Consider the following 26,875-nt stretch of genomic DNA (forward strand, 5'->3'; position numbering starts at 1 on the left):
TGGCGTGGGAAGGCGTGTGAGGACAAGTCCTCGGTCATCCCTCCAGACTGCAAAGTGGCCTTTAACCATTGCTAGCCTTGTTGTTTGTCCCAGTGGCCCATGGGTCTCCCCCACCCCCAGTGACAGGGTTAAACAATGTGTACTAGAGAAAGGGTGCAGCATTACCTATAACATCCAGTTAGCAAAGCCAGCCACTGTTTAGTATTTATGGTATTTTATAGTGTTATGGGAGAGGTCAAGCTACATATGGCCTCAGTACATCATCGAGCCATGATTTCAGGCCTGCCCAAAAAATCCTGGACACAAACATGGTGGAAAACAGTCTCCACAAGTCAGTACAATACCCTACAACAACGGAATTTCCCCTCGGGGATTAATAAAGTATATTGATTGATTGATTGATTGATTGATGTAGTTCATACTTTTAATGTGTTTTCAGCAATTATTTTATAAGAAGGATCAATTGTTTGGGTAGAAATCTCTGAATTTCCTTTGCAAGGACATTAATTGGTTGTTCTTTCCTGCAGTCTTTCATTCAACATTATAAACATGTCTGGGTTTATTAAGGTCTTTTGAGCTCTTTTACACTTTCTCCCCCAGCTCTTCCTCTCTTACTTGGGGTGTGTTTAACAGGTTATTTGAGTTTCATCTTATTAAGGATGAAACAAAGCTTAAACATCCTCCAGGCTCTTTTCTCCCACCTCACACAATTTCGGCTACATTGAGATAATTAAAAACTAAGCACAGTCTCCCTGCAGTTGGCATTTTGGACAGAAGTTTCTGGAGTGCATGTGTATGTGCTCTTTGTGTATATGTGCGTGTGTGAACTATCCAAGGCCAGGGCTAAATGTTAGTCAGCTGACTAAGGCTTCATTAGTCTTGTATCCCTGGGGTTTGTAACTTCGCCTTCTGTTAGCTTAAGATGGCAGTGAGGCAGTATGACTGCTAAAGGGACACAGGATGTGAATGAATGAATACACACATGCACATAATCACAAATCTGGAAGATCTTATGTGTTATGTAGCTTCTCTCTCTTTAGCAGATATATGAGCTGCTTCCTGAAAAGTGGTGTGGATGTAAAAAGGAGCCAGAAGCACCAGCTAAGCCAAAGTATTTATTGGTTACATGCCAGTGATAATCATATTAAGTAATAATCACTTCAAATTTAAAGTTTGCAGGTTAGTTGTTTTAGCAGTTATTTTATTAGTTGTGTCCATTATCGGTGTAGTTACAAATAATGACAGGTAATTAGAAATTCATGAACATAATCTCCAACAATAGCAGTATTTGGTAAAAAATATGTAATCACAATTTTCCAAATTGGATATAAGCGCACTTTCCATTAGTGTCTGCATGAGCTTCTGTTCTGCTGATGCCTCCAGCAAAGATACCAATGCATCTTAATTTTCCAGCTAACTTCACATCAGTCCCACACACACATACACACACGCACGCGCACACACACACACACACACACACACACACACACACAGATAGACAAACTGCGAACATGGAAGACACGGGAGGTGACACAGCATAACACAAGGGAAAGAAAGAGGCACGGCCGTGACTGTGACAATTACAGCTCATAGTTGTAACCTGATCCTCCCCTCATGTGGCACATAAATTAGACACTTGACATCTGCATCAATTTCTATGAATTGAGTGACTACATGAGGGTGGGGAGGATTAGAAGGACTGAGGGGTGGTGTTGTGTTCTTTTAAACACTGAATTTTCTTAAAAGCGAATCCAGTCATTTACATCCTTAGGCAGTATTTATGTGCTGCCATTTACTATTGAGTTGCTCTATTATCCTTTATCCCATTATAATTTCGTGCTTTTTTTGTTTGTGTTATTCAAATTGGTCTCCCAGATTTTATATGTCCAATGCTCCAATGCAGTCGCTGCTGCTGCTGCTAACTTCCTCTGTCGGTCTGGAGGCAGTAGATTTCAGCAAGGAACTTCATCAGTAAAGCATATGCCTATAAGAAGAACTTGCACAAATGTTTTTACTGACAGGAGTGAGCTTTGATAGGAAAACTTGAGTGCTGACATTTATCTTTGTCCTTCAAAAAAAGATTTTGAATATGCACACTTCACCTACTGAATGAGGGTGTCTCAGACTGAAGTCAATATTTTGATGTGGCAAACTCAAGTAATAACTTCCCTTGACTACCATTTTGAGGGTTTAAAGAAGATTTCAGCAGTGCAAATTACAAATTATTTATAAACAACTATAGATGATGACTATACCACTGAGGAAAGTCAGAGAGAGAGAGAGAGAGTTGGTGTTAAGGTCTCCAGGTCTGATCATGAAGTGTGACGGAGATGAAACTGGATGGGTGATGAAGGAGGGCGACAAGTGGGCTGGGAGAGAAGGAGATAGAGGTATGATAGAGGGAGACAGGGATGATAAAGGTTGGCCATAAACAGGAGACACAAGATTTCTGCAGTCTGTTTGGCCAGCAGAGGAGCCGACATTAAAGACAGATTAGCTTCATGCTGTAGTCAGAGATCAATAAGCATTTAATCTTTGCAAGACAAATCCACATACATGTAGGTTCATAATGCACGTACATGCAAACATACACACACAAGCATAAAGGCAGTCAGATGCACAAGCAGTCATATGCAATAGAAATATATACCATTGTATATTTTATTAAAGTAAGTATTAAAATGTGAATTTTTGAATAGGATTATGCGGATAAAATTGGATAGACTAAATTAAGTAAACCTTTATGTTGCTGTTTTTTTATCATGTTTTTGACATCATAAAAGTACAAGTACATAAACAAGAAACTTTATCTGGGAGGGAATGAGATGAGGAAATGTCTGAAAAGTTATATTCCATGTAGTGTGTTTTAAACAGTACGCTGACTATTTTGAAAAGGAGTGATCTGGAGTAATCAGTAGGTCAAAGGCCATTTACAAACACACAATCTAAAATACTCTTACTGCATTGGCATGCTTCTATTCTATTCTCTCTGTAATCAGACTCTTGATGCTCAGATGCAGCACGGTGAATGTCAGCAGTTTGATCTGTTTCCTGTAGTCGGCCATTGCCCTCAGTCTCCCCCATTATCCTCCCCTGGACATTCCTTCAGGATTTATACCTGCCATTTCGGCTCTCTGGTCAATATTTATGAACTACATTACTGCATTAGAGAATGTGTAGCTGTCGAGTAGTAGAGTCAGGGGGCCATTGATCCTCCCCTCTGAGCTGCTGAGCCACTGAGCTCAAGGGACAGACACAGAGCTCTGGTCCAAACCCTTAAGAAGGCTTTAAACTGGGCTCAGAGGTCCCTCTGTAATGTTCCTGCTGGAGCAATAAATATCTCCTCAAGTCTGCTACCTGCTGACAGATCAGTGTGCTGGCTGCTGCTCACTAGTGGTCAAAAGAGACACTGCAGAGTTCTGTATCTCAGCAACGGTAGTAGGAGTAAAGACAGTCCTGTCACTATTTATTGGTGATGACATTGCAATAAATAAGCAGATTTTTGAAAGTATATTCTTTTTTTGTGTATGTTAAAGTCACAAACTACATATGTCACACATGCATCATTTCTACACATCAAGATATTATTTGAAGTTAGTAAAGCAAATTTTGAAGTTGTCTTTACAGTCTGGATCCTGATTTAACTTAGCATAGCATGAAATCATCATCTTAAGGACCATGCCTATATTTTAAGTCTATGTGGTTGAGGTTCCCCTCTAAAAGCTGAACTTCTCTGGCAACTGATTTTTTTTGTTTTCAATTTTGGTGTTGATTTTTTTTGACTTTACATGAATGTTTTAGCCTGAAATTTTACTAGCTGAAATTGAGCAACTTGAATATATATATATAGCCTACATTTATTTCTAGTATTGGACATGTTTGTGAACTTTGAAAGTTTTCAAAATTTCACCACTTCAAACAATGCCAAGGTGCTCAGTTCACACACATGCTCTTTGATGCTTTTCAGAGTAAAATACTTCAATAATGTAAATAAATTTGCACTTCATTTCAGTAACTGAATTTCACAATTAGACCCTCAAATGCCTTTAATATTCAAATGATTTTGACTGTGTTTGGCTCTTGTTTGAATGTAAAAGTTGATCAAATGTACATTTTAAGGCCTAGAGATAAACTATGTTGAATATAAGGAAAACACAGCTACATCTGTTCATTATGAATCACATCAAAGTGATTCTAACGAGCAACAGCTTCTGAAAAAAATGTCACCAGATATCTTGCAATATTCTGATTAGAGTCATAACAAGAACAGGATGACATATTCCCATTGGACACTTGCCCCAAAGCCACCAATGAGGACAATTATCGAACATATGTGAATATGTTAAAAATAACTTGAAGCTACAATGAACATGTCATCTATGATGGGAAGAAGAGGGTCAGACAATCATTCAGATTTCATTTTAGCACAAACATGAGTGAACCAGATAATGAGTAAGCTTTGCGTGGGTCCTCGGGCCCCCTCGGGCTGCAGTCATTTAATGTAAATGACACTGCTGGTTATGCAGAAAACAACACGGACATGAGAGACATGAAATGAGTTGTAAACAAATTGTCACAATATATTATATTAACATTAAAATTATTAATCTATATTTGGGAGAGTGTGGGGTGATGGGTTTGTGGGAAAAACAAAAAACAGTACAGAGATATGACAGTTTAATTAGCAGCAAAGGGCTTTAATCAGATAACTGTGATTCAAACATTGAAGGGACTTTAATTAATTGCTGGTGGCTGCAACAGGCCACAGCATGACCAAACAGACAGCATATAGTGGACACTCACTGTGTGGTGTTAATGGGTCTTGAGTGAGAGAGAGGATGAGAAGGGAGCAGTGAGAGCAGAGGTGGAGGGAGCGGGGAGGGGAGGGTTTGAGGATGTGAATACTGGAGGGTTGAGCAGGGTCACAGAGTGTAGCGTGACTGGCAGAACAGGACGAGCTGTGGGAGGAAAGGGGATGCTGAGAGCTTTTAAAAAGGGGTTGACGGAGGGTGGTGACAGCGGAGTGGTGGGACTAGACAGAGCAGACGGAAGAAGGGGATCAAGGGAAAAAGGCTAAACTGTTTAGATGGGGTTAAAGGGTAAGGAAAGAAAGATGGCGAGAGGTCAGGAGTACACATCTCCTCAGTTATGAACTGTGAGATTTTAGATGTATCTCATTACCAAAATTTAAATGCTAATCAATTCTTTTTTAAATACTGCATTAATTGAAACTGATATGTTGTGGTTAAAATGTTAATGTTGTGTCCCTGTCGAGCATATATTGTATTGCAAGATTTGACATTTTACTGGAAAACAAGTCAACATTTTACTGATATGTGCAACATTTCTTCATCATAGAAAGTAACTAAGCATTAAGTTTCCTTCAACACATATTTGCTGTTGCAAATTAGTTGTAAACATCATTTCTAGAGGACAGGCTTGCACCAATTGCTACTGGTGTCTCTTTGCTGTTTGGTGCCAGTACCAATACAAGAAGAAAGGTCAGAATGAACCAGTAAAAACAACCACAAAACTGTTGTAGCCAGTTTTGGGCCATAAAAACTCAAACACTGAGCTGATTAACGCTAAAAGCTCAGCAAAATTGAAAGGACCTGCAGGGTCAGGTCTAAAACTACAGCTTTAAATGTATTCATGGGGGAAAAACGAAGTCAACTGTGTATCGAGGGGTTCAACTGATGCTAAATTCTCCAGACACAACCTGTTAAATTATACAAGTTACTGATCAGACTTGCTGCAACATCAGACGACAGAGTAATGAGGTGCGACTGTGACCAGTTGAGAGGAAGAAGAAGATAACAATGCGCTTAATTAGGAAAGGATGCTCAGACTCACTTATGCTCTCTTCTCTTGTTGCCTCCAGCTTTAAACTCTCCTGAGAGATCGCTTCTAGACCCTTTTTTCCACAGCAGGCAGATACTTTGACTTGTCTTTACAGGAAAAACTCAGATGGAACTGATTACATTAAAGAAGTATTTCACTGCTGGAAAAATTGTGTTTTCATAAAACCAGGCTGTGTATGCAGTGGAGAGTGTAATTATTTTTGAAATTTGTGCTACATGACCAGAGAAAACAGAGAAAAAGAGCTTTGGTATTCCCCTCTGGAGCTTGACTCTTGACGCCGTGATTCCTCTGCACTGTATTCTGGCTCATATAAGGAGGCCTGGATGTCTGATTCCAGCATTAAACTATTGAAATACTACCCATGTTGTGATGATACAAGGACATTTGATAATTGGCATAGCATCCTTTTAATAATTAATGCAATTAACACATCCGTTAGTGAGATTATCAGATTATCTGTTACACCTGTGTTGACAAGTTAAACTTCATGCTGTGATGAGGGTCTACTATACAAAGCATTGCTTAAATTGCTTCAGTTGACGAGAGGAGAGAAACAAAAACAGGTGACAGGGAATGTGAACAAGAGACTCCAAGGCCAGGAAAATGGTCATATACAGAGACAGGCATGTAAACATGAAAGTGATGGAGGAAGGTGGAAAGAGGAAAACAGAGAGCTAATAAGCAAATAGATTCAGCAGAGGAGAGAGAGAAAGTGTGCAAGGTTGATGTGGATGAGCTGGGACAGTCCTGTCTGACATACACTGTTGCAACTACACTTGCCCTTTTCCTCTTCCTTTGCTGTCTCCATCAGGCCCTCCAGGTCTTTCTACTTTGTCTGAGCTGTCTGACCAGATGCCTGCTATTATTTAAATGTGTGTCTGGCTGTGTGATCGCACAGGGAGAGAAACAGGACAACAGACCAGAAAGAGAAAGAGAAAGAGAAAGAAGAGTAACAAAGGAGGAAAAAGGCTGGTATGAAGCAGGAGAGTATAAGAGTGTTTTCCTCTGTTTGCCTGCCCTGCTGGAGAGTAAACAGTGCCGGGATGTTACCTCAGCTGGAGATGGTCTGAAACACCAGCCGGCTGATTGTGACACTGCAGGGCAAAATTCATCTTGTGTGAACCTGGCTAATTCCTGCATACTTTCATGTACAATGCTTTGTTTATATTTTAAAAGAGAGTTATTATGCTTCATACAGAGAGATAATGATTGGCTCATAGTGACTGAGAGGCTTTACTGATGACTGGGTTTACAGTGATATGAGTGCACTCAATATTTGTGAACACAGGTGCAGCCATTATCCCTTTTTACTTCCCTAAAAAGATCAAAACTAATCACAAAAAAAGAAATGCAAACAAGCAGATGAGGTGAACAGAGGGACTTTAAGAAAACTATTTTGTACATTCAGTATATACCTCAGACACAATATCAGACATTGTAAATGCTCTCTGTGTGTACCCTAGTGACTCCATCCCTATAATGTGAGGTAATTACGAAGGAAGATATTCAATAAATAACAAAGGTCACAGGTTGACCTTTGGGCTTTAGAGCTCAAAGCCAAATCTCCAAATGTTTGCTTTTTGGCATTGAATGCAAAGAGGGGCTGTTTAAATGTCCATCACTATTTGTCCCTGTGCCACTGGGAATGGATTTAGTGTTCTTGGTTGACGGTGAAAAAAGAGGATAGTGCTGCAGGAATAAACACAGGACAAACTCATTAAGACTGGTGGCAGAAAATGAAGAACAACAACAGTGTGAATTAAATAAAAAAAGAAAAAATCCCCACTCCAGGCCGTTGGGTGGAGACTCTTCCTCAGCTTCTCTTTGCATCTTGCTGAATAAAAAAAAAAAAAACACTTCTGCAAACTATCTTTGTCTTCCACTGTCTTCCCTGTGTGCATTTATGTAAATGCATGTCCACACAGATAAACTGTAAGTCAGCGTGCGTGTGTCCATGTATGTGTGTAAACTCATATAAACTAAACTTTAGAAGAAGATACATTAATAGTTTTTGTGCCAGGTGGGTTAAGAGGAGTAAATACGTGGCGAGGAAGGTACAAATACATCTTATACTGCTGCATACTGTATGCGCACATACACTTACAGTTTCATGAAATATTGACGAACAATTTAACGGAAAGCTATTTCTGTCCATCCTGTTTTTATTGTTGCCTTATAAGATGTTTTTACAGTTTTACAAAAGATTAATTTAGGTAATTTGCACAAACAAAAATAGATACTTTGCTGGGGTTAAAATATTTTTTTATGAGATTGAAAGTAAATGATTATAAAACTAATGCTACTGAGTTGTATGATAGTCAAAACCCATTACTGCTGCATTTTTTCCTTTAAATATGATATAGTAGTCAGTCTGGACTTGCATGCTCGACTGTGCAATTCCATGTAGTGCTGCTATGCATTAATAGCTTTCCATTATTTGAATTTGGCACACTCTGCAGCCTTCAACACTCTATTATAGAGCAGCTAATGCTTTAAGCTGCCTGTGCATTGTTATGCGTACAAAATCAATTAAGTGACTAAATAGGTCATTTATAGCTCAGCAGTGCAAATATGTGATCTTATTGTGTGCATGTGCTGCATCTTTCACCGGAACTATGTTGAGTAGATGTGCAGATAAATCTTAGATAGAGATATTAGAGATATTTTATTTTAACTTTCAGGGAAAATGTTGACAAATTTACACAAATCTACATTATTCAAACTATGGTCATACAGACAAATACAGTTGATAGATAGATAGATAGATGCTGTTTCAACAAGACATGTAGAAATGCTGTAAAAATACATTTTAATGGTAACAGGATTACAAGGCTGAGATAAAATGCTAAATTAGACATTTGTGCAGGCAGACCTCTGGAGCTCTGGCGGTCCTAGAGCCATATTTGAAAACCATTTCATTATTCCAAACTTATCACCTGTGAGTCACTGTGAGTCAGGTCGCTAGGTTTGGCCCTTGGCTGAGTGGGTGGGTGTGAGGGGGACGGAGGGACGCACAGAGGGGGAGGGCGGGACGTGCAGAAGTTGTTCATGTCGGGAGAGCGCACCGCGAGTCCAACCTCTCCACGCTCGGGAGCGCAAAGCAAAAATGTTTCTCTAATCTCAGGGCTTCGCAAACGTCTGTGGCAGATTACTGACAAGACTTCAGCCATCGTTATGACATTTTATCCGCTGAAAGCTTCTTCACGCGCCGATGTATCGATGAATTTCTCCGGGAAACTCACAAACGTCGTCCTGCTGGTGCTCCTCGCAGCGCAAGGTAAGACAGCCCGCCGTGGATCGGTGCTGGGTTCGCAAAAAGTAGCTTTATACTCCCCATTTTAGGAATATTGGGGCTCATGTGAATGGTTTGTTGAACTGCACGTTACATTACTTTTAAGTTGTCTGTAGTCACCCCACACTTGAACTTACCTCTCCTGTGTGCGTCTGGGTGAAAGATGAATGAAAACAAACCGCGCTTATGCCCAATTCAGCGACTAAAAGCTTGGTGAAAGCAGTGGGGGATCACTCCATCCGGACTAAGCAGGCAAACTTCACCTCTGTTATTAACTAACATGGGTATAAATGAGCGTGATGATTACAAATACAATACAATACAAGTTTTACAGCTGCAGCTGCCAGTTTCTTTCAAATATTCAGCCTATATTCAGTATTTTAATGTAAGAGTGATGTGCGTCCTCTCTTGCGTCCGGCTTGCTGCTCCTTTAATAAACCATGCTCCACCTTTGAACGAGGGAGATGGCATTGCTTTTCCTACTCATCAAACCCACGTGCCTGTGAATTATAGCATCCTATACTGTCCAGAAACTTGTAAAGTCACTGTCACGTTTAAAGGAGGATCCCCTGGGACCAGTAATTCAAACAAGATACTCAAACAAACGTGCAGGGTTTAGTTTTCTTTTGGAGATGATGATCTGTGATCGTGACATGTCGCATTATGGCTGATATCTCAGCCCCTGGAGCTACTGAAGCAGCCACCCATGCACGAAGCGATCCAACACATGGATGACATACGTTTCTCCTGCAGCCGCTGTAAATGTTGATATCATCCCTGGATCCTCATATGGAGGGCTGTGGACTTCCTCCCCCCACAGAGGTCGGAGGTCACGCTAAGACCTAGGCTATGCCCTGTAGCTGTGAGGATTCAGTGTCTTGCACAAGGGCATTTCAGCAGGCAGACTGTTGTCAGTTGTACTTGAAGGATGATCTCAAGCACAAATACATCCTGGTGCCACAGCAACAAATTTAAGTGCAAACTTCTCATTTCCCCTGTGGTTTGATTTAACGTCTGTAGTTTGCGACATTAAATCACTGCTGGAGCGCTCTGTCAGGTTGTCTGTATTTTGTTTTCCTCTCTGTGTGATCCTTGTCTTTCTTTTCTCTTGTTTCCAAAATCACCTCCTCACACATTTTTTATTTTATTTTCTCTGGTTCATGTGAGGCTGCCAGTCTCCGGTGTGCTTAAAAACAGCAGATTTTGAAGTGGTGTCCTTGAGTGGCTCCCAGGGGACACAGAACAGAACAAAGAATAGATATATGCTTTAAAGCAAAACATTGTGCTGTATCTGAGTGGTTATTTTAATCCTGAATTTCATCCTCATTCACCTCTGCAAAGAGCACACAGATTGCAGGCTTGCTGAGAGATCGTCTTCACCCAAGATAGCAACAAGCATAATGTGTATCAGTTTATATGGAGGATAAAATAACTTGCTTTAAAGTGGTAATATACATTTTTTTTTTTGCCAGCATCTTCTAAGTGCTCACTGCTGTCAGTCACACAGTGTGGGATGTACTGTAATTACTTTCTTTGTAGGATTAGCGGTAGCTGAAGAGTTTCTGTACTGTCCTACAAAGGCAGAGAGTAGCAAGGAAAAAGCAGTGAAGATGGAAAAACAGGTTTACAAATTTGGAAAACTGCATAACAGAAAGTTTTTAATGCGTCCATTTTAAGTCTTATGGCTGATTATATTGCCGCCCTCACGAAATCATGGAATAGAACCAACATGAACAATGAAAATACTTTGATTATTTGCAGTCCATGTAGGCCTCCTTCATGAATTGAATGTGGACTGTCTCTGTTTTGCTATGTGTCTTCCCATCCTTCTACCAACCTATTAATATTTCAACTATATTACAATAGATGTAATGAATCAGTTATAATTTTACACCTTTAAATATGTAATTTAAAGATGTCTTTGTTACCACTGGCAGAAGTTCAGCTGGTTTTGTCATTGAACATTACCTATTATATGGAATAACAAACTAGCTCTCACTTGATGGAGTATTGGAAAGTTAAAAGGCAGTTTTCACAGAAACTATTCATTTTAATGGAATTTTTGTTTGTATATCATAAAATAAATGTAAAAAACTCACATTCACATTTTGCCTTTTTACGGTGGTGGCAGTCTTTTCTTGATTTTTTTTTTTTTGCAGCCATGTTTAGGTTGACCATATTTTCAAACCCCCAAACTTGGACATGTAAGTGTATTTTATGTTTATGCACACCCACAGGTGTGCGCTCACACACATGCACATGTATGTGTTCATGCATGCACCATAGGTGGATGGGGATGTCAGTACTCATCACACATGGATACCATGAATGCAGCATTTTTGTTGTTAGGGCCGTTATGAGTTTAGGCTCTTGAAACTCTGTAGAAAAGACCAACTCTCTCTTCTGTTTGGCAGCTAAGCATTAGCATACAGACAGGTTCTTTCAGAAAGGGCTGTGACCCTGACAAGGACACACACAGACCAGTCACATGGTGCAGTGTTTAAGTTTTTATAAGGGGTTAGGAAATAATGAGTGTGACAGAACATGGTACATGTCTATATAAGCGTTGAAAACAAGTGTACAAATATAATTATTAAATCTTCATTTTGTCTCATAAAATACAGTTTTTCCTGGGAACGACTCAATGTGTTTTGAACAGATTGTAAAAGTAATTATTCTGGCTATATGTTGAATCACTTCCATGTTATATGATTTTATTTTTTTACTTTAAAGCTCTGAGTGCTGCAGTGAGTTTATTCCAGATGTGGTTCCCAGAGTCTCCCAGTGGGAGCAGCACTAAGTGCCTTCGGATTGTCACGCTCCAGTCGTCAGTTAAGAAGACCTGGCTTCACACATCCTGTAACCTGATGCAGACTCAGAGTAGCAAGAAAGGATGTGTCTCTGTATGACACGTGGGATGGACTCTCTGTCATTCTCTTTAGCTGGAGAGATTTGCTACAGCTGACTGCTTTGCCGCTTTGCCCTTGAACTGGGCGAATTTCAAAAGGAACAAGAAAACTGTGGCGTGAAGGGATGACAGAGTCAATACTCTCACAGCAGAACAGATTTTGTTCAAGTGAGAGGAAATCTACTGTATCCTTGCTAGTTAGAGGAGGACAAAACCTTAGAAAAATTAATGGGTTTTAGCTTTACCTTCCTTTTCCCCCCGATTCTGTCCTCCACCTCTCCTCTGCTCCCTTCCTCAGTCCCTCATTGGCTGTGTGGGCTTTTGTATGATTCTGTACAGGCACTGTCTATGCAGATAAGTGCTCGGAAAAACACACATTGACACACACATACTCCCAGTGGGGGTCCGATTAGTGGGCTACAGAAGGTATTGTCTCCTGCCATCCAGGATCGGCTGATTTGTCCTCATAACAGAGGAACTGCTGATCCGGCAGTCCATGGGATTGGTGTATTTCAGTCAAAAATAGAATCTAGTTGGAGTAGCTTGGAGGTAAGTAGTGAATTAACTGTACAGCATGGGGCTGTTAGTTGGAGTTATGACATTCAAAATAAAGTCAGAGCCTGTGTGATAGATTGTAGTGCACATCACCATATTTTAGGTTTGAGATTGAGTGATTTAGAATTAGTGAAAGTGCATGATGAATTTCCCTGCAGTCTCTTTTCTGCGTCATCTCCAGTAGAAATAGCTGAGGGAGATGTCCAGAGATGCCTGCGTTATAATGATCTGATCCGCATTATGTTTCAGGCTCAACCCTTTATCTCACTTAACTGTGCATTTTAATAGGCTGCAGCTGCGTGTTGACAGTCTAAAGAGGATCTGCCTCTTCAAACAAGTTCTGCCTGAGAGAGAGCAGTAATTGCAGGCGGCTGATAGTTCTTAAAATGCTCAAATGGAAGACAAAAGTCTCTACAACTTGTGAATGTCTGAAATTAGTGGAGGGTGTATTGTGGACAACAAAGGGCAACAATCAAATGTTTTTTTTCTTTAATCAGCATTCAAATGGGCTTATATTAGGCCTCTTCTCTAAGTCTGCTTGCATCGTAGCAAGTTGTCTGCTTGCATCGTAGCATCATCAAGCATAGTTGTCCCTCTGCCAGACTTAAATGCTCTTCTGAGCTTGGGACTACAGAAAAGCTCTCTGGTTTCTCTCCCAGAAGCAATATAGTTGCATTAAAGTCTGACAGGCAGTCAGTGTGTATGTGTGTGTTACTGTACGTATGGCTTAAGGACTGTGTGGTTGCTTGAGGATCCTCTTAACACGATTGTCGTGTGATTATTGCAACCGAACCCCCTCCTCCTTCCCTCACACATATACGGTGTAACCATCACAGGCAGAGGCCTTATTCCACCACCCCCAATGGATTGGTTTATTCCTTCATACTCCCCTCCAACCACCATCAGAAGCTTTTACTCTTGCTTACACACACACACACACACACAGACATCCTCCTCCAGACAGCCCTGCTGCCTGTGTCCTTTGGGACATCCTGGTCTTCGGTGCTGGCGATGAACTGAGTCACGCTTTAGGATGGAGGGAGAGAGGGTGAGAAGTAGAAAGCAAGAGATGAGGTTGAACAGCACAACAGATGCCTCAGATGGAGGACAGGAATATTTGAACATTTTCGCCTCTACCTTTCTTCCCTTGTAGCTCTAGTGTCAAGCTGATACCACACACTGCAGGCAGCTACAGGTCGCAGCCTTGTATACAGTGGTCCCTCGTTTATTGTGGGGGTTACGTTCTAAAAATAACCTGCAATAGGCAAAATCCGCGAAGTAGTCAGCTTTATTTTTTACAATTATTCTATATATTTTAAGGCTGTAAAACCCCTCACCATACAGTTTAGACACTTTTCTCAGACAGGCATTAACATTTTCTCACATTTATCTCTTGTTTGACTTGTTTGTTTGTCTCGCAAACAGGCAGCACTTAAAAGTCACACTGCTAGCGATTGAACATTGATGTAAATTTGGCAAGCCGAACGCATTCTGTACTGTACAGAGACACGGCACGAAGGAGATTGATTGACATTGGTCAACAGCGAGGCCGCAAAAGGTGAACCGTGTTATAGCGAGGGACTACTGTACCTGACTTTATTTATTGCTGTATCTACTTTATCGCATAAATCAGGTCTTCAAAATATGATATGGCTTCAATTTGAGTCTTGTGTCTCATGTGTCGTTGTCTTTCTATCCCAAATCTGTTTATACACAAAATGGCCATTTTCAAGAGCTATAATGGTCTTGGTATTTCAATTGTCTGCAGTCATCTGGTCAAATTCTTCTTGCTGTTGGAACCTGATCTCACTGGTGTTAAAAGTACTCTGAGACATTGAAATCAGCCCAGCATCATCCACGTTAGGCTCACTTGCTGAGTGTTGAGGCCCTCAACGATTTCCTTCATGTATTCATCAAAGTCCTTGCTGGCGTTAACCTTCCTGGTTCCAACAAACTGCTCAAACATGATGGTGAAGAATGATTTCAGTTTGACACACAAAACATGAGATATTCCAGGATCCCCCATTCCAATGTTTGAGCTTCCTGCACAGAGTCCATCGGTCATACAACAGTGTGGTTCCGAAGTAAACCCTCCATCGATCCTTCCAGCCCTCATCCATTTTCTATTCACTTGCCCATGTCTGGGTCATGGAAAACAGGGCAGCCCAGCATCCTTTCTATAAATATTTCCTTCCTCTTAATGGATCCTGAGATTTTTTCAGGTCAATGTGGGACATGTAATCTCTCCAACTTGTCCTGGGTTTGCCCCAGAATCATCTTCCCCAATTGGTGGTACAACTCCAGAGGGAGGAAGCTGTTTGGCATCTTTATTGCCATCTTGAGTGACTCCTGTGATTATGGCAGAGCAGCAGCTCGACACTGAGAAGCTACTCCTGTCTCACTTCTTCACTCTGCCTTGAAGAATAACAGTTTATCAAGTCATTTAGTCCATTATCTCGTTGTTTCCCACTATTTGGGACTTGAGGCTATAGGTGAGGATCAGGCGGAAGATTAACTGGTTAATTTAACTTGAACTGCTACAGTGTCAACTCTTCAATAGAATGGCTGACCGTTGAATATTCACTGAACTGGAGTGCTGTGGCTTCTCTTTCCCTCCTGTCTACCTGCTTGTTTGGTGAGCTGCCAGAGTGTCAGGTCACCTCATCCTATCACTGCTGTGGATAAAGTCACTGAATGAGTTCAAATGGCATAAACAGTGTCTGTCTGTTATTGTCCCTGTTCTATCACATTACTTTTTTAGGGAAATTTCATAGGGAATTGTGTTGTTCAAACATCCCTTTGTTGTGTGTGTGACACACTGTATCATCAAAGTGAATGCGAGGGAAGTGTGGAATCAAACTACGCATTTTTTTTTCTTTCCAGCTGGTCACTGTGATATTAGGCAATCTAATACAGTCATACATTTTTGCAGTGACATGACCAAAAGATATGTCAGACTTGCTTGTGCTTGACCCACACCAATCATGGCTTGCCGTCTTTCAGAACCTGCATCATTTACAGTTGTCTGTGCTCCCACTGGTCAACCTCACAGAACATGTCGGAGAAGTTGTAACATCATGCCAACTATGTGAGAAAAAGCAAAACAATTCTGACATGCAAGCCTTTTTGGTGGCACGTTGGTATGCTTCAATGATGTTGTGCTGATTTTCTTCCATCGTGATTAGATAAAATGGTCAGTCGTTGCGTCTGAAGCTCATTTTCTTTCTCAAGACTTCAAGTGAGGCCATCATTAGGCTGATGTTTTGTAGCTTGATACTGGCATTAAAGGCTCCATTTGCTTAAATGTATAAACATTTGTAAAAATATGACTTTACTCACAATATCTTAAGATATGCAGATAATCTGACATCACAATTCCCCCATCTTCTCAGCTGAAAGCATGGAGGCAAGGAGCCATTGAATTTCATGCATCAGTGAAAACATCATATGCTTATCACAGTGAGTCAAATCAAAAGTGAGTGGACACACTGTACATAAATAGCAACATGTGCACACACTGTTACATATATGTACAGTATATATCGGTGAGCCCCCATAGATAGGTTAAAACATGCACCATAGTGTATCCTTAATGGGATGGTCACAGCACATGCTGTAATCCTCTTGTGCGTCATTCCGCATGTCACAGTCAGGCCATCAAAAACCCTGGAGAGTGAAGACACACTATCTAGCTTTTCTATTCTTGTTCTTGCTGTCACTTTTCTCCTCCTATCTCCTCTCTCTCTCTTTGTGCTTCTTTTCCATACACTCACACAGACTGTCAGAACTGTATTATTGGAGGGTAATTAGTTCCTTCAGTGTCCACCACTCGCTCCAAGGCTCATCCTGTTAAGCACATGGCTGATCAAAGAGCTTCCCACAGGCCACGGGTCTATCTACAGCTTTAGGCTCCTGAAGCCACCAGAGACAAGACAGACTCAATGTTTGGCTTGCTAATTCTAAATCAATGTGGCTATTTAAAGGTGAAATGCATGAGTGCTTAACTTGGCGTCATCCATGTCAGAACAAAACCTCATCACTTTGTTACCACACACAGGGGAGGGAAGAATTAATGAAACCTGATTGCCAAGCCGTTTTCGTGTGATTTTCATCATCAGAGGAAAACGAAGCTCTGTCTACAATTATTAACAACTTTTTTCTAATTGTTGAGACAAGTGATCCAATGCAAGACAAGACGCATTTGATTGATTATGACTTCTGGAGCAATTTCTGACACTCCTAATACACAGCAACGCTAACAAGTGGGATAGTGATTCCATATGAGATGTCTCAACAACTGTTGGATAGGTTTGTGTGTCTCTGTGTGTATCTGTCCTTTGAACAGCAATTCATCCGATTGTCTTCCCACCCGGTGGGTGTATTGGTGAGGACATGCACATGCCTATTTATTAGTAGTGTGTTACTCCTGCCAGAAGTACTCACTGTGTAGTGTATTGACAGGGGACCATTATTAACAGTTACACTACTACTATTAAAAGTTACACCACAGAACGGCATGCTGGGTAGAGCTTGCCCACTGTCGCTCACTACACTACTAACACAAGAAGGAGAGAGTGGAGAGACCGGAGATGTTACATATTAGCAAACTCAAACATTTCAAGCATCAGCAATGTACATTTTTGAATGAACGCTTTTGTTCCCTAAAAATAGCCTTGTCCCAAATAGCTATATATATAATTTATATAATATATACAGTTCCACAGTCGATTCAGTTGGAATAACGTGCTCTGGGTTTTAAATTTACCCCAATAAGAGAGACTTGTTTAAAGGGAGCTAGATCTGGATAAATCATCCTTAATCATACTGTAAATGTTTTATCACTCACTGCCTCATAAACGCTCTCTGTGCCACACAAATCCTTCAGTTCCTTACGCTAAATGCCAGGGAGTGTGGCAAGTATTAGGAGTAGGGTGCAGAATCAACTGAGGTGAAAGGGCAAAGGTTATAATTAACTCTCTTTATATTAAGGCTGCTTAAGATTATCAGTGGCTTAGCAAAGAAGAGAATTAGGGTAGTGACTGTGCCAACAGAGAAAAAAAAATATTGGCTTCATTTTTTTTGTCACAGTGAACAAAAGGCCCAATTAATTGACTGATTATGATTGCCCTGGTTTCCCCTCGTCCAATTAGAGACTTAAACAAGGTTCTGGGAGTGCAGCGAATCAGGGAGCAGTGGGCAGTTTTCAAGGCAGGTACGAAGAGCTAAAATTACCCAAGTGTCTCTAGAGAGAGGCCTTTTCATTAAGCTTATAAACTCAACTCGTCTCTGCCACTGACCTCAGAAAACTTATTGAGACTGTTGAAGCCACTATAGGGCAACTTCTTACGAATAGGGTATTGGAACTAGATCTGACAGGTTCAAATTTATTTTTAGTAAGTTTTATTTGCTAAGAAGTTAACTAACAACTTCACCAAAGTAAAATAAAAAAAGATGAAAATGGTTTAGGGATTAACATGCTAAGGAGGAAGCTGCGCCACTTGATTTTCATATAACACAGTGGACTTTAATAGCTTATGCCTCCACAGCTCTACACCCAGTGCAATGTGATTTATCTTAAATTTAGTGAGACTTGAGAAGTTTTTCCCAAGAAAAGTTGTTTGGCCAAGTGTGTATTTTGCTGGGGGTGCAGCGTGGGCCAGTGACAGACTGATTGCAGCATTAAGGTTGTGTCTTATAGTTTCTGTGATAATAGAATAACACTGAATCGCAGAAGTGAGAATTTTTAAAAGCTATAACACAGATTCCACAGGGCCCTACATTAAGTCAGTGCCTAAAGCTGACTGGGGATTTTAAACATATGATTATGTCGCATGTTGTTGTTATAATGAAGTAGTTTATTCAACACACATTTAAAGAAATCCACAACTAGATTTAATAGATATCACATTTAAGGTATCTATTAAAAATAACTGCGAGCCAAAAACAAAACATGTGGATATACAGTTTATTGAAATAACCAAAAACAGGTAGCATGACATGTTCTATCTTATATAGCTCTCTGCTATATTTATGGTCAATCATGTGTTTGGGGTTCCACCGAGTGACTCATTGCCATCACTTCCAGTATTTGGCCATCTGAAAAAACTCTTGGCTTTTACCTTTCCTCCTTGACATTAACCCTAAATGTCATAAAGGAAGTTGTGTTCTGTGTTACTGGCAGTTTGGCTTGCTAGCTAAGGGGGCTAGGTAATGCTAGCATGTGATGGTTGGAAGTGTTAGGTGTTCAGTGTCACTCAGAACACAATAAGGGTAAAGAACATGATCTCAGACCAGCTGTTTTCCTATAGCTCTTTCACATTTTAGCCAACAAATGCCACTGGTGAACTTTTCAAGCCACTGGACTTGCAATAGACCGGTAGAAACAATCTCACCATAAATTTAGGCACAAATTTCGACCTTTTTGTGGGACTAAATATTGTCTGGACTCATGTCATTGTTCAATGTGCACTAGATGTGATTACAAGAGTTTTTTATTTTTAGTTTGATCAGTTGTGAGGTTAAATTAAAATTGCTGTTTAAACCTGTAAAATGTAAAAAATGTAAGAACTGAGTTGACTGTGTTTATTAGATGACATCAGATTAATTTAGCCCCTCAAATGAATTATCAAAGGATAAACTTCAGATCCACTGTTATTTCCCTGGCTCTGGCAACTCTGATATTGTAAGGCAAATGAACAAATGAACAAGTCTCTCAAAATGAGAAAACAGACTGCAATCTGAGATGTCTGCAAGATATTCATCCATGTGTACTCCCAATGGAAATAAGTGGACAAACTGCTTTAGATATTATATATATATATTATATTTGTTTTAGCACCGTCCTTAGTGGTTTCCTCAAGTTCATTGCTTTTCTTGAGAATGTGTTGGGCACAATGTCTTATGGCACTGGGAGGTATGTGCATCACTAATACTAAAGAAGGGTACATTCCAGCAAAGTTAAAATCCATGGTTGTAAACAAGTTGCACATGCTTCTGGATTATAGAGAGTTAACTCACCTGCAGAGAAAAAACATGTCCCATTAAAGGACCATGTTTTATTTAGGTGTTGTCAAGGAAACAAACCTTTTCAGTGAATGTAGCTATTTGTGTGTATATGGATCGTGCCCCTTTTGCCCCCTTGGTGAAGCACATCTTTCTCCATCTCTAAATTGGTTCTCGCAGCTCGATAAGAGCAAGTTTGATGGTTTGGGACTACGTTGAATAATGGTGCATCACGTCTTTGCTTGGAAGCTATAATGGTGAGACGTTGGGCTATTCTTTTCAAAAACAATATTTTTTCATTTTGTATTTGCCACAGTGTTTGTGCCTGAACAAAATGAATCAGTTCAAAGTCATACAGTGGGACTGACGTCCAATGGTGTCCTGTGCTTAGTTACCCAGAAGAAAAAGGGTAACAGAGAAAGGAACATGACAAGAAAGGATGGAAGAGAACACAGAGGAAGTTAAAAGAAGAGAGATTCTGTGCCTTTCCATCTTATTCTATGGCAATGCATAGAAGATATGGAGCTCATTGAAGCCTCTGGCACTGTGTTCCCCAGATTGTGTTGGTGGTGCGAGTGTGTGCTGTCCCAAGTGAGGCAACATTTTCTGCTTGGACAGGCGTGGGTCTATGTGCCATCCCAGGCACGAGCGTTACTAGTGGCAGTTTTCCACAATATGACCTTCTGTCCAGCTTTACAAAGCGTGCACGCACACACACACACTGCTTCAGACACACTCTGGCCAACGGCACACATCTTGTGTTTGGTTTCTTGTATTTTCCGAAAGCTTGCATGCTTTGTCTTCCTGCAAGCAAACGTTTGAAATGCCTCTCTAAACGCTTCGATCTCTCACAGGGTTCTCTTTATCCAGAGCAAAAAGACATTGATTAAACAGTTAAAGGGTCATCTCACCTGAATCACAACAAAACATAGGTTTCATTTTCCCACTTACCTCAAGTTGAATTTAGATGTGCATTGATGTTGGACTTTATTTACCCTGGATATCCGCTGCCATGTCTTAAGTACAATGAAAGTGAATGGTATTTAGCATGTGGTGGTCAAAGTCAACAAACCACCACGATTGAAAATCCATTCACCTTTTTTATATCAGGGAGGTGTCAGGGGGAAATATCTCAAACCTTCAGGAAATGTCTGCATGAACAGATACTATTAGGAATGAGTAGGAAGATATGCTTTTTGTGATTTTGGTGAACCGATCCTTTATCAAAGACGTAGTTGTGTGTATTGATTGGTTTATCTGCAGTGAGGAAATGTTGAACCTCTTCTGTATCCAATGCCAATTCTGTGTGGCTGCTTCTGCCTGTGATTTTCATTCTCTCATTCTCTATTTCTCACTTTCTATTGAAAGACTGCAACATTTTTAAAGCCTTAAATTACCCCATGATAATGGTAAAAGATTTTTAGTGGTTTTTGTCTTCACGACACCCACATTTTAACACAGTAAATGCAAATCGACAACTCCCATCCTTTGACCATCAGACAAACACAGATAAACTTGTAACACCTGATTTGGGGTCCCTCCAGAGACATTAAGAGCTCTAGATACTGTGTGGCACAATCTTTCTTGCCTCCAATTTTCCCCTGTGGCTAACCAGATAGACTGCCACTGTAAATAAAAGACAAATCTTAAATCTGAGACACCAAGGACACCTAGAATGGCACTCAAGGTCATTTATTACTGATTAGATTATGAATAATTTAAGTCTAAAGATCTTATATTTGTAAAGTTCAGACTTGGTTGAACTGACCTTTAAGGAACGACGATTACTCAAATACGCTTTAAAAAAGGTGAAGTTAACATTGTGTTGAAAAAAGAACAAAGTTGGGACTTCCTGATTATAATCCAGTAGGAGACCTTTTTGTAGCCATCATGTAGCCAGTGTCAGTAAGGGAGCTACATCTGAAGTCACCTCTGCATTTGACTGATGATTCCTATATCAGTATTTCCCTTTCCTCAATGCTTTTATGTGTATTTAACATTAAGTGACTTTGTTACAAAACAAACCAAATATTTTTTAATATTTATGATTATAATACACTCTGAGAAGTTTTTAAGATTTTAAGATATGGCATAATCTGCATTATAGAAGTGCCAGGTTGCTAAAGACCAGAGGCACATAGGAATATTACACCCTTGTTTTTCAGGATTAAACTGTTCTTCATCTGCGTCTTCTTATTTTTTGTTTCTTTAGGCTGTTTTTCATCCAAAGGGGAGGACAGATTATTCCGGAGGTTGTTCAGGAGGTACAACCAGTTCATCCGACCGGTGGAGAATGTATCTGATCCAGTCACAGTGGAGTTTGAGGTCTCCATATCTCAACTGGTCAAAGTGGTAAGAGGAGAGAATGAACAACTGATTGTCACCAAATTAAATCACTGGTTTTATAGAAGCAAATCTGTTCATGAAAGTTCCCTGTCTGTCGCTGATTAATTTGCCCTTTTTTTGTCCGCACAGGACGAAGTGAATCAGATAATGGAAACCAATCTGTGGCTGAGACACGTGAGTGATGTTTATCTTTTATATGATACCGTTAATGATGCCACATTATTTGGACTCACTGAATTATGCAAAATCTTATCCTTTAGGTTTGGAATGACTACAAACTAAAATGGGCTCCTGTTGAGTACGATGGGATCGAATTCATACGAGTTCCATCCAATAAAATTTGGAGACCAGACATCGTTTTGTACAACAAGTAAGTTTTACAGTGGTGCACAAATACAAAAGGCGAGTGACATGCTGAGAAACACAACTATTTTTAAGCCGTCTTCAGTAATCTTATTTTTTGTTTCCTCGCATCCATTTTCTGTCCTCTCTTTTGGCTTTTAAATACACATCACCCATCACAGGCAGTCACATATGACTATGTATGTATATTATACATTTCTAAAAGATAATTTATGCATTAGCTGCCCATCAGATGGCTTTAGGTCATTTAACATCAGTATCATGATGTGGTCTTTGCCAGTGCGAATGCAGAGTTAGCCCTCTAGCTGCTACATGCTAATGTTATTTATTTATGTTCTCCATCTGCTGACCTTTTGAGCTAAATGTTGTAATGGCCTTTAAGTGAAATGGCATTTACCTTTCCTTGACAATGCTCTCTCACAGTGCTGTAGGTGACTTCCTTGTGGAAGACAAGACCAAGGCTCTGCTGAAGTTTGATGGCACCATCACCTGGGTTCCTCCGGCCATCTTCAAATCCTCCTGCCCCATGGACATCACCTACTTCCCCTTTGACTACCAGAACTGCTCCATGAAGTTTGGCTCCTGGACTTATGACAAGGCCAAGATCGACCTGGTGCTCATTGGCTCAAAGGTCAGAGGGAATCTCTAGGTCACAGGAAAATTATCGGTCACCGAGCAGCTGTGCAATGTTTACAACACAAAATGTTTTTATTTTTGCAGGAATGTTTCAGTACTGAGACTGAAACATCTTTTTTTATGTGCTGTAATCCTTTATTTAGAGAAAAAGGGAATCACTTCTATTAAATTCTTTTACTTCTATGACAGAAAACATTCAGTTGCAACTATGTATACATTAATCTCTTTAGTCTTTTAATTTTCATACACAGAAACTGCTGGTTTTAAAATGTTTTCCTCATTATAACATCCATTCGCTTCATTTACATCTCATCAGGTGAACCTGAAAGACTTCTGGGAAAGCGGAGAGTGGGAGATCATCGATGCACCAGGATACAAGCATGACATCAAGTACAACTGCTGCGAGGAGATCTACCCGGATATCACCTACTCCTTCTACATCCGCCGTCTGCCTCTCTTCTACACCATAAACCTCATCATCCCCTGCCTCCTCATCTCCTTCCTCACAGTCCTGGTTTTCTACCTCCCGTCTGACTGCGGCGAGAAGGTCACCCTGTGTATCTCCGTCCTCCTTTCCCTCACTGTGTTCCTGCTGGTCATCACTGAGACCATCCCTTCGACGTCGCTCGTCATCCCTCTGATCGGCGAGTACCTCCTCTTCACCATGATTTTTGTCACGCTCAGCATCGTCATCACTGTCTTCGTGCTGAATGTTCACTACCGCACCCCAATGACTCACACTATGCCGGAGTGGGTGAGGGCTGTGTTCCTTGGGGTGCTGCCCAGGGTGATGCTGATGAGGCGGCCCATTGACCAGGGCTGCTCCTCCCCCGCCAGTATCACAGGGGGGACGGGAGGAGGAGGAGGGAGCAGCAGGGGAAACAAGAAGAGAAAGAACAGCATAGGGGGAGGAAGTGGCTCGGGAAGTGTAAGTGTTGGGGGTATAACTGGGGGTGTAGCATGTCCACCGCTGGATGGTGGTGCAGGAGGAGGAGGAGGGGCCGCCTCAGCTGGCGGCTCCATGAACTGTGTGGAGTACAGTGAGATGAACCATGATATGAACAGGAGGTGCCCCTACAGAGGCAAGGAGGTACCGACTCCTGTCCCTCCCCCAATGGTGCCACCTCCCCCTCCCCAGGCACCCCAGACCCAGGGGCCCCAGGAGTCAGAGCTGCCCAAGCTGCCAAGGCCGCTGAATGCCCCTTCGCCTGTCAACGCTGTTGTTGCCTTTTCTGTGGTGTCGCCGGAGATCAAGCAGGCCATAGAGAGCGTGAAGTACATCGCAGAGAACATGAGGACTCGAAACAAAGCTAAAGAGGTACAAAATGAAAGCTTGAATCGTATGTGTTGCATAGCTAAAATGATTTGATGATTTCTTAATTGAAGTACACTGATAATCAATAATTCATTTAAGTAATTTTTAAACAAAAATGCCAAACATTCCTTATTTTGGACTCAAATATCCAAATATGTACTGATTTTTTTGTCATGTGTGATAGTAAACTGATCTTTTGGGTTGCTCCAACAAAACAAAAGATTTGAAGACCTCATTTTGGTCTTACTAAAAAAAAATAACATATGGACATTTATTGTTATTTTCTGGCATTTTACAACATTAGAAGATCAATCAATAATAATTAATCACCCTACTGTTTTATCATCTGCCAAAAATTATAAGTAAGATCTGCAAACAAGAGAATCACTTTTGTTGAATCAAAATATTATTTTGTAAACCGATCCAAAATTACCAGTGTGCTTAAAAGAATTGCATTTTTTTGTATCATGTGGCGTTGTTTGCGTAGAGATCTGCCTCACTCTGCACTGTTGGAGGATAGTGACAGTGACACTGCATTGAAAAAGCACGATACTGTTTCTAGATCCGTAGGTTTCTTTACATTAGTTTGCAAGAAAAATAACATTTAAACCCGAATATAAAAGTACATTTTGTAATAAAGCCAAAATCGACACTGTTTTGTAGTTAATACTTCACTGCTATTTTTACATGTAACCAACTATACTCATGAGGACATTGTACTGATTGAAATTAATTTGCTGTAGATTATCATGCTCCTAAGCAAAACAGAAAATAAATACACATGGTTGAAAGAACTCAAACAATTTATGATAAACTAATTTATTTACAAAAGTAGTAAAATATACTGACTAATTGTGTGAAATGACAGTAGATCAGTGGTGTTTGTCTCTGACTATGTGAATATGTGCTGCTATATGGGATAAATTAAAGACCAAAACCAAACCGAACCAAAAACTAATTAAAAGGAGGGTGAGATGGAGAGCCTGAGGAGGAGTGATATTGAATGCATTCCTGTGTGCAGCCACCAGGACCTAAGGGGGGGCCACAAGCACAAGATGAAGGACAAACAGCCCATGGCAGGGCTGGAGGGGCTTAGATGACTAACCCCAAACCTTACTTTAAAAATGTCCTAATGCTGACCATGAACCTAAAACCCAGTCCTAACCCTAAAATAAATGGTTAACCTGGAGGTGGTTCCAAGATTCACGTCCCCACAATGTACGCAGCACACAAATAAACATAAACACACAACACCAAGGCTACACTCTGTGTGCATTGTGTGTGTCTTATCTCTGCAGTGTGTGAATTTCTACCTAGCTTACTAAATGCTGCAGAAACCATTTAAACTGGGCTATAAAGGGAGTGTAAAGCTGCTTGTTTGTTGCAGATGGAGGGCTTTGCGTACGCCTCCTGCACTCTCTGGATGGCCCTGATATGTTTGTTGCTTCAGCTCCATCTTTTCTTAGCAAAGCTGGAATCTATCTTTGATGCATGCAAGCGTCATTCTGCCTCCTCTGTAGGCACACAATGGCATTGTGGTCAGTGGAGTCATGATCCTATTGTTCACACCTAAATGATTTAGGAGTACTCATATATATATATATATATATATATATATTTATGTATATGCATATACAAACTGCTCCAACAATAGCCAGATGCATACGCGTAAACAGTGGTGTTTCTTTCAGCCTCTCTTACGCAGAAACACACAAACTCACATTAACACACACACCCCTTATAGCTACACAGCTCTAGTGTTGACACAGGAAAATCAACTGAATGTGGCAGTTTGTGCCATTGCTAGAAATTCACAATCACCATTAAGCAAAGGTCACTGGGAGTGTTTTAGGGAGCAAGCGAGAGAGGCAGAGAGCGCAGTGCTATTGCATATGAAGGTTTGTGCTATAGATTTTCTATTTATTGTATTGAAGTTTTGTATTTATATTCACACCTAAATTCTCTTCCTTTTTCTCAGGTGGAGGATGACTGGAAGTACGTCGCCATGGTCATCGACAGGATCTTCCTCTGGGTTTTTGTGACAGTCTGTGTGCTGGGAACACTGGGACTCTTCCTCCAGCCAGTCATCAACTTCTTAAGATAAGATAAGATGATCCTTTATTGATCCCAGAGACGGGACAGTGGGGTTTTACAACAGCACAAAGAGATATAAGTGCACCTAAATAGACAAACTTAAGAAAACCGAAAATGTATAACTATATCAAATAAGCACAAGAGTAGAATAACATAGAAATTATAAAAGAGAAATCAAAGTCAAACTTAATTATAAGGAAAGGGCAATACATAAACAGTACCCCCAGTTAGTGTTGTACTTGAACTAATTGTGCAAAAATACCATCTCAAGTAAAGTGACAGTGAAAGCCGTTAAAATAAGAAACTCATCTTTGTCCTGTCTCTTTCTCTCTCTTTTTGTCTACTTCTGTCTGTCTCTGTGCCCCACTTGAATCACTTTGGGAATTATCCCTCCTGCAGCTCTTTCACATCAAACACTGGGCTGTCTTCTTTCTCCTTCTCCGGCTTTTTGTCTCTCCTCTTTTTGACTCATGCTCCTCTCTGGAACTCCCATCATCAGCCA

At 40.6% G+C, this 26,875-nt stretch overlaps 1 protein-coding gene across 1 annotated transcript; it reads left to right on the forward strand.

Moving 5' to 3' along the window:
• Positions 1-9,036: 9,036 nt before the first annotated feature.
• Positions 9,037-26,383, forward strand: LOC139206780 (neuronal acetylcholine receptor subunit alpha-3-like). Its single transcript, XM_070836370.1, has 7 exons — positions 9,037-9,139; positions 21,832-21,971; positions 22,095-22,139; positions 22,226-22,335; positions 22,752-22,959; positions 23,281-24,282; positions 26,258-26,383. The coding sequence occupies exons 1-7, from the start codon at positions 9,037-9,039 to the stop codon at positions 26,381-26,383; spliced, it is 1,734 nt and encodes a 577-aa protein (XP_070692471.1).
• Positions 26,384-26,875: the final 492 nt, after the last annotated feature.

The sequence above is a fragment of the Pempheris klunzingeri genome, chromosome 9, assembly GCF_042242105.1.
Source record: "Pempheris klunzingeri isolate RE-2024b chromosome 9, fPemKlu1.hap1, whole genome shotgun sequence".
Classification (NCBI taxonomy): domain Eukaryota; kingdom Metazoa; phylum Chordata; class Actinopteri; order Acropomatiformes; family Pempheridae; genus Pempheris; species Pempheris klunzingeri.

Coding starts and splice junctions, on each gene's coding strand:
- LOC139206780 (XM_070836370.1), top strand. CDS start 9,037: ATGACATTTTATCCGCTGAAAGCTTCTTCACGCGCCGATGTATCGATG. Junction 22,140..22,225: donor CCAATCTGTGGCTGAGACAC/GTGAGTGATGTT, acceptor CTTATCCTTTAG/GTTTGGAATGACTACAAACT. Junction 24,283..26,257: donor CTCGAAACAAAGCTAAAGAG/GTACAAAATGAA, acceptor CCTTTTTCTCAG/GTGGAGGATGACTGGAAGTA.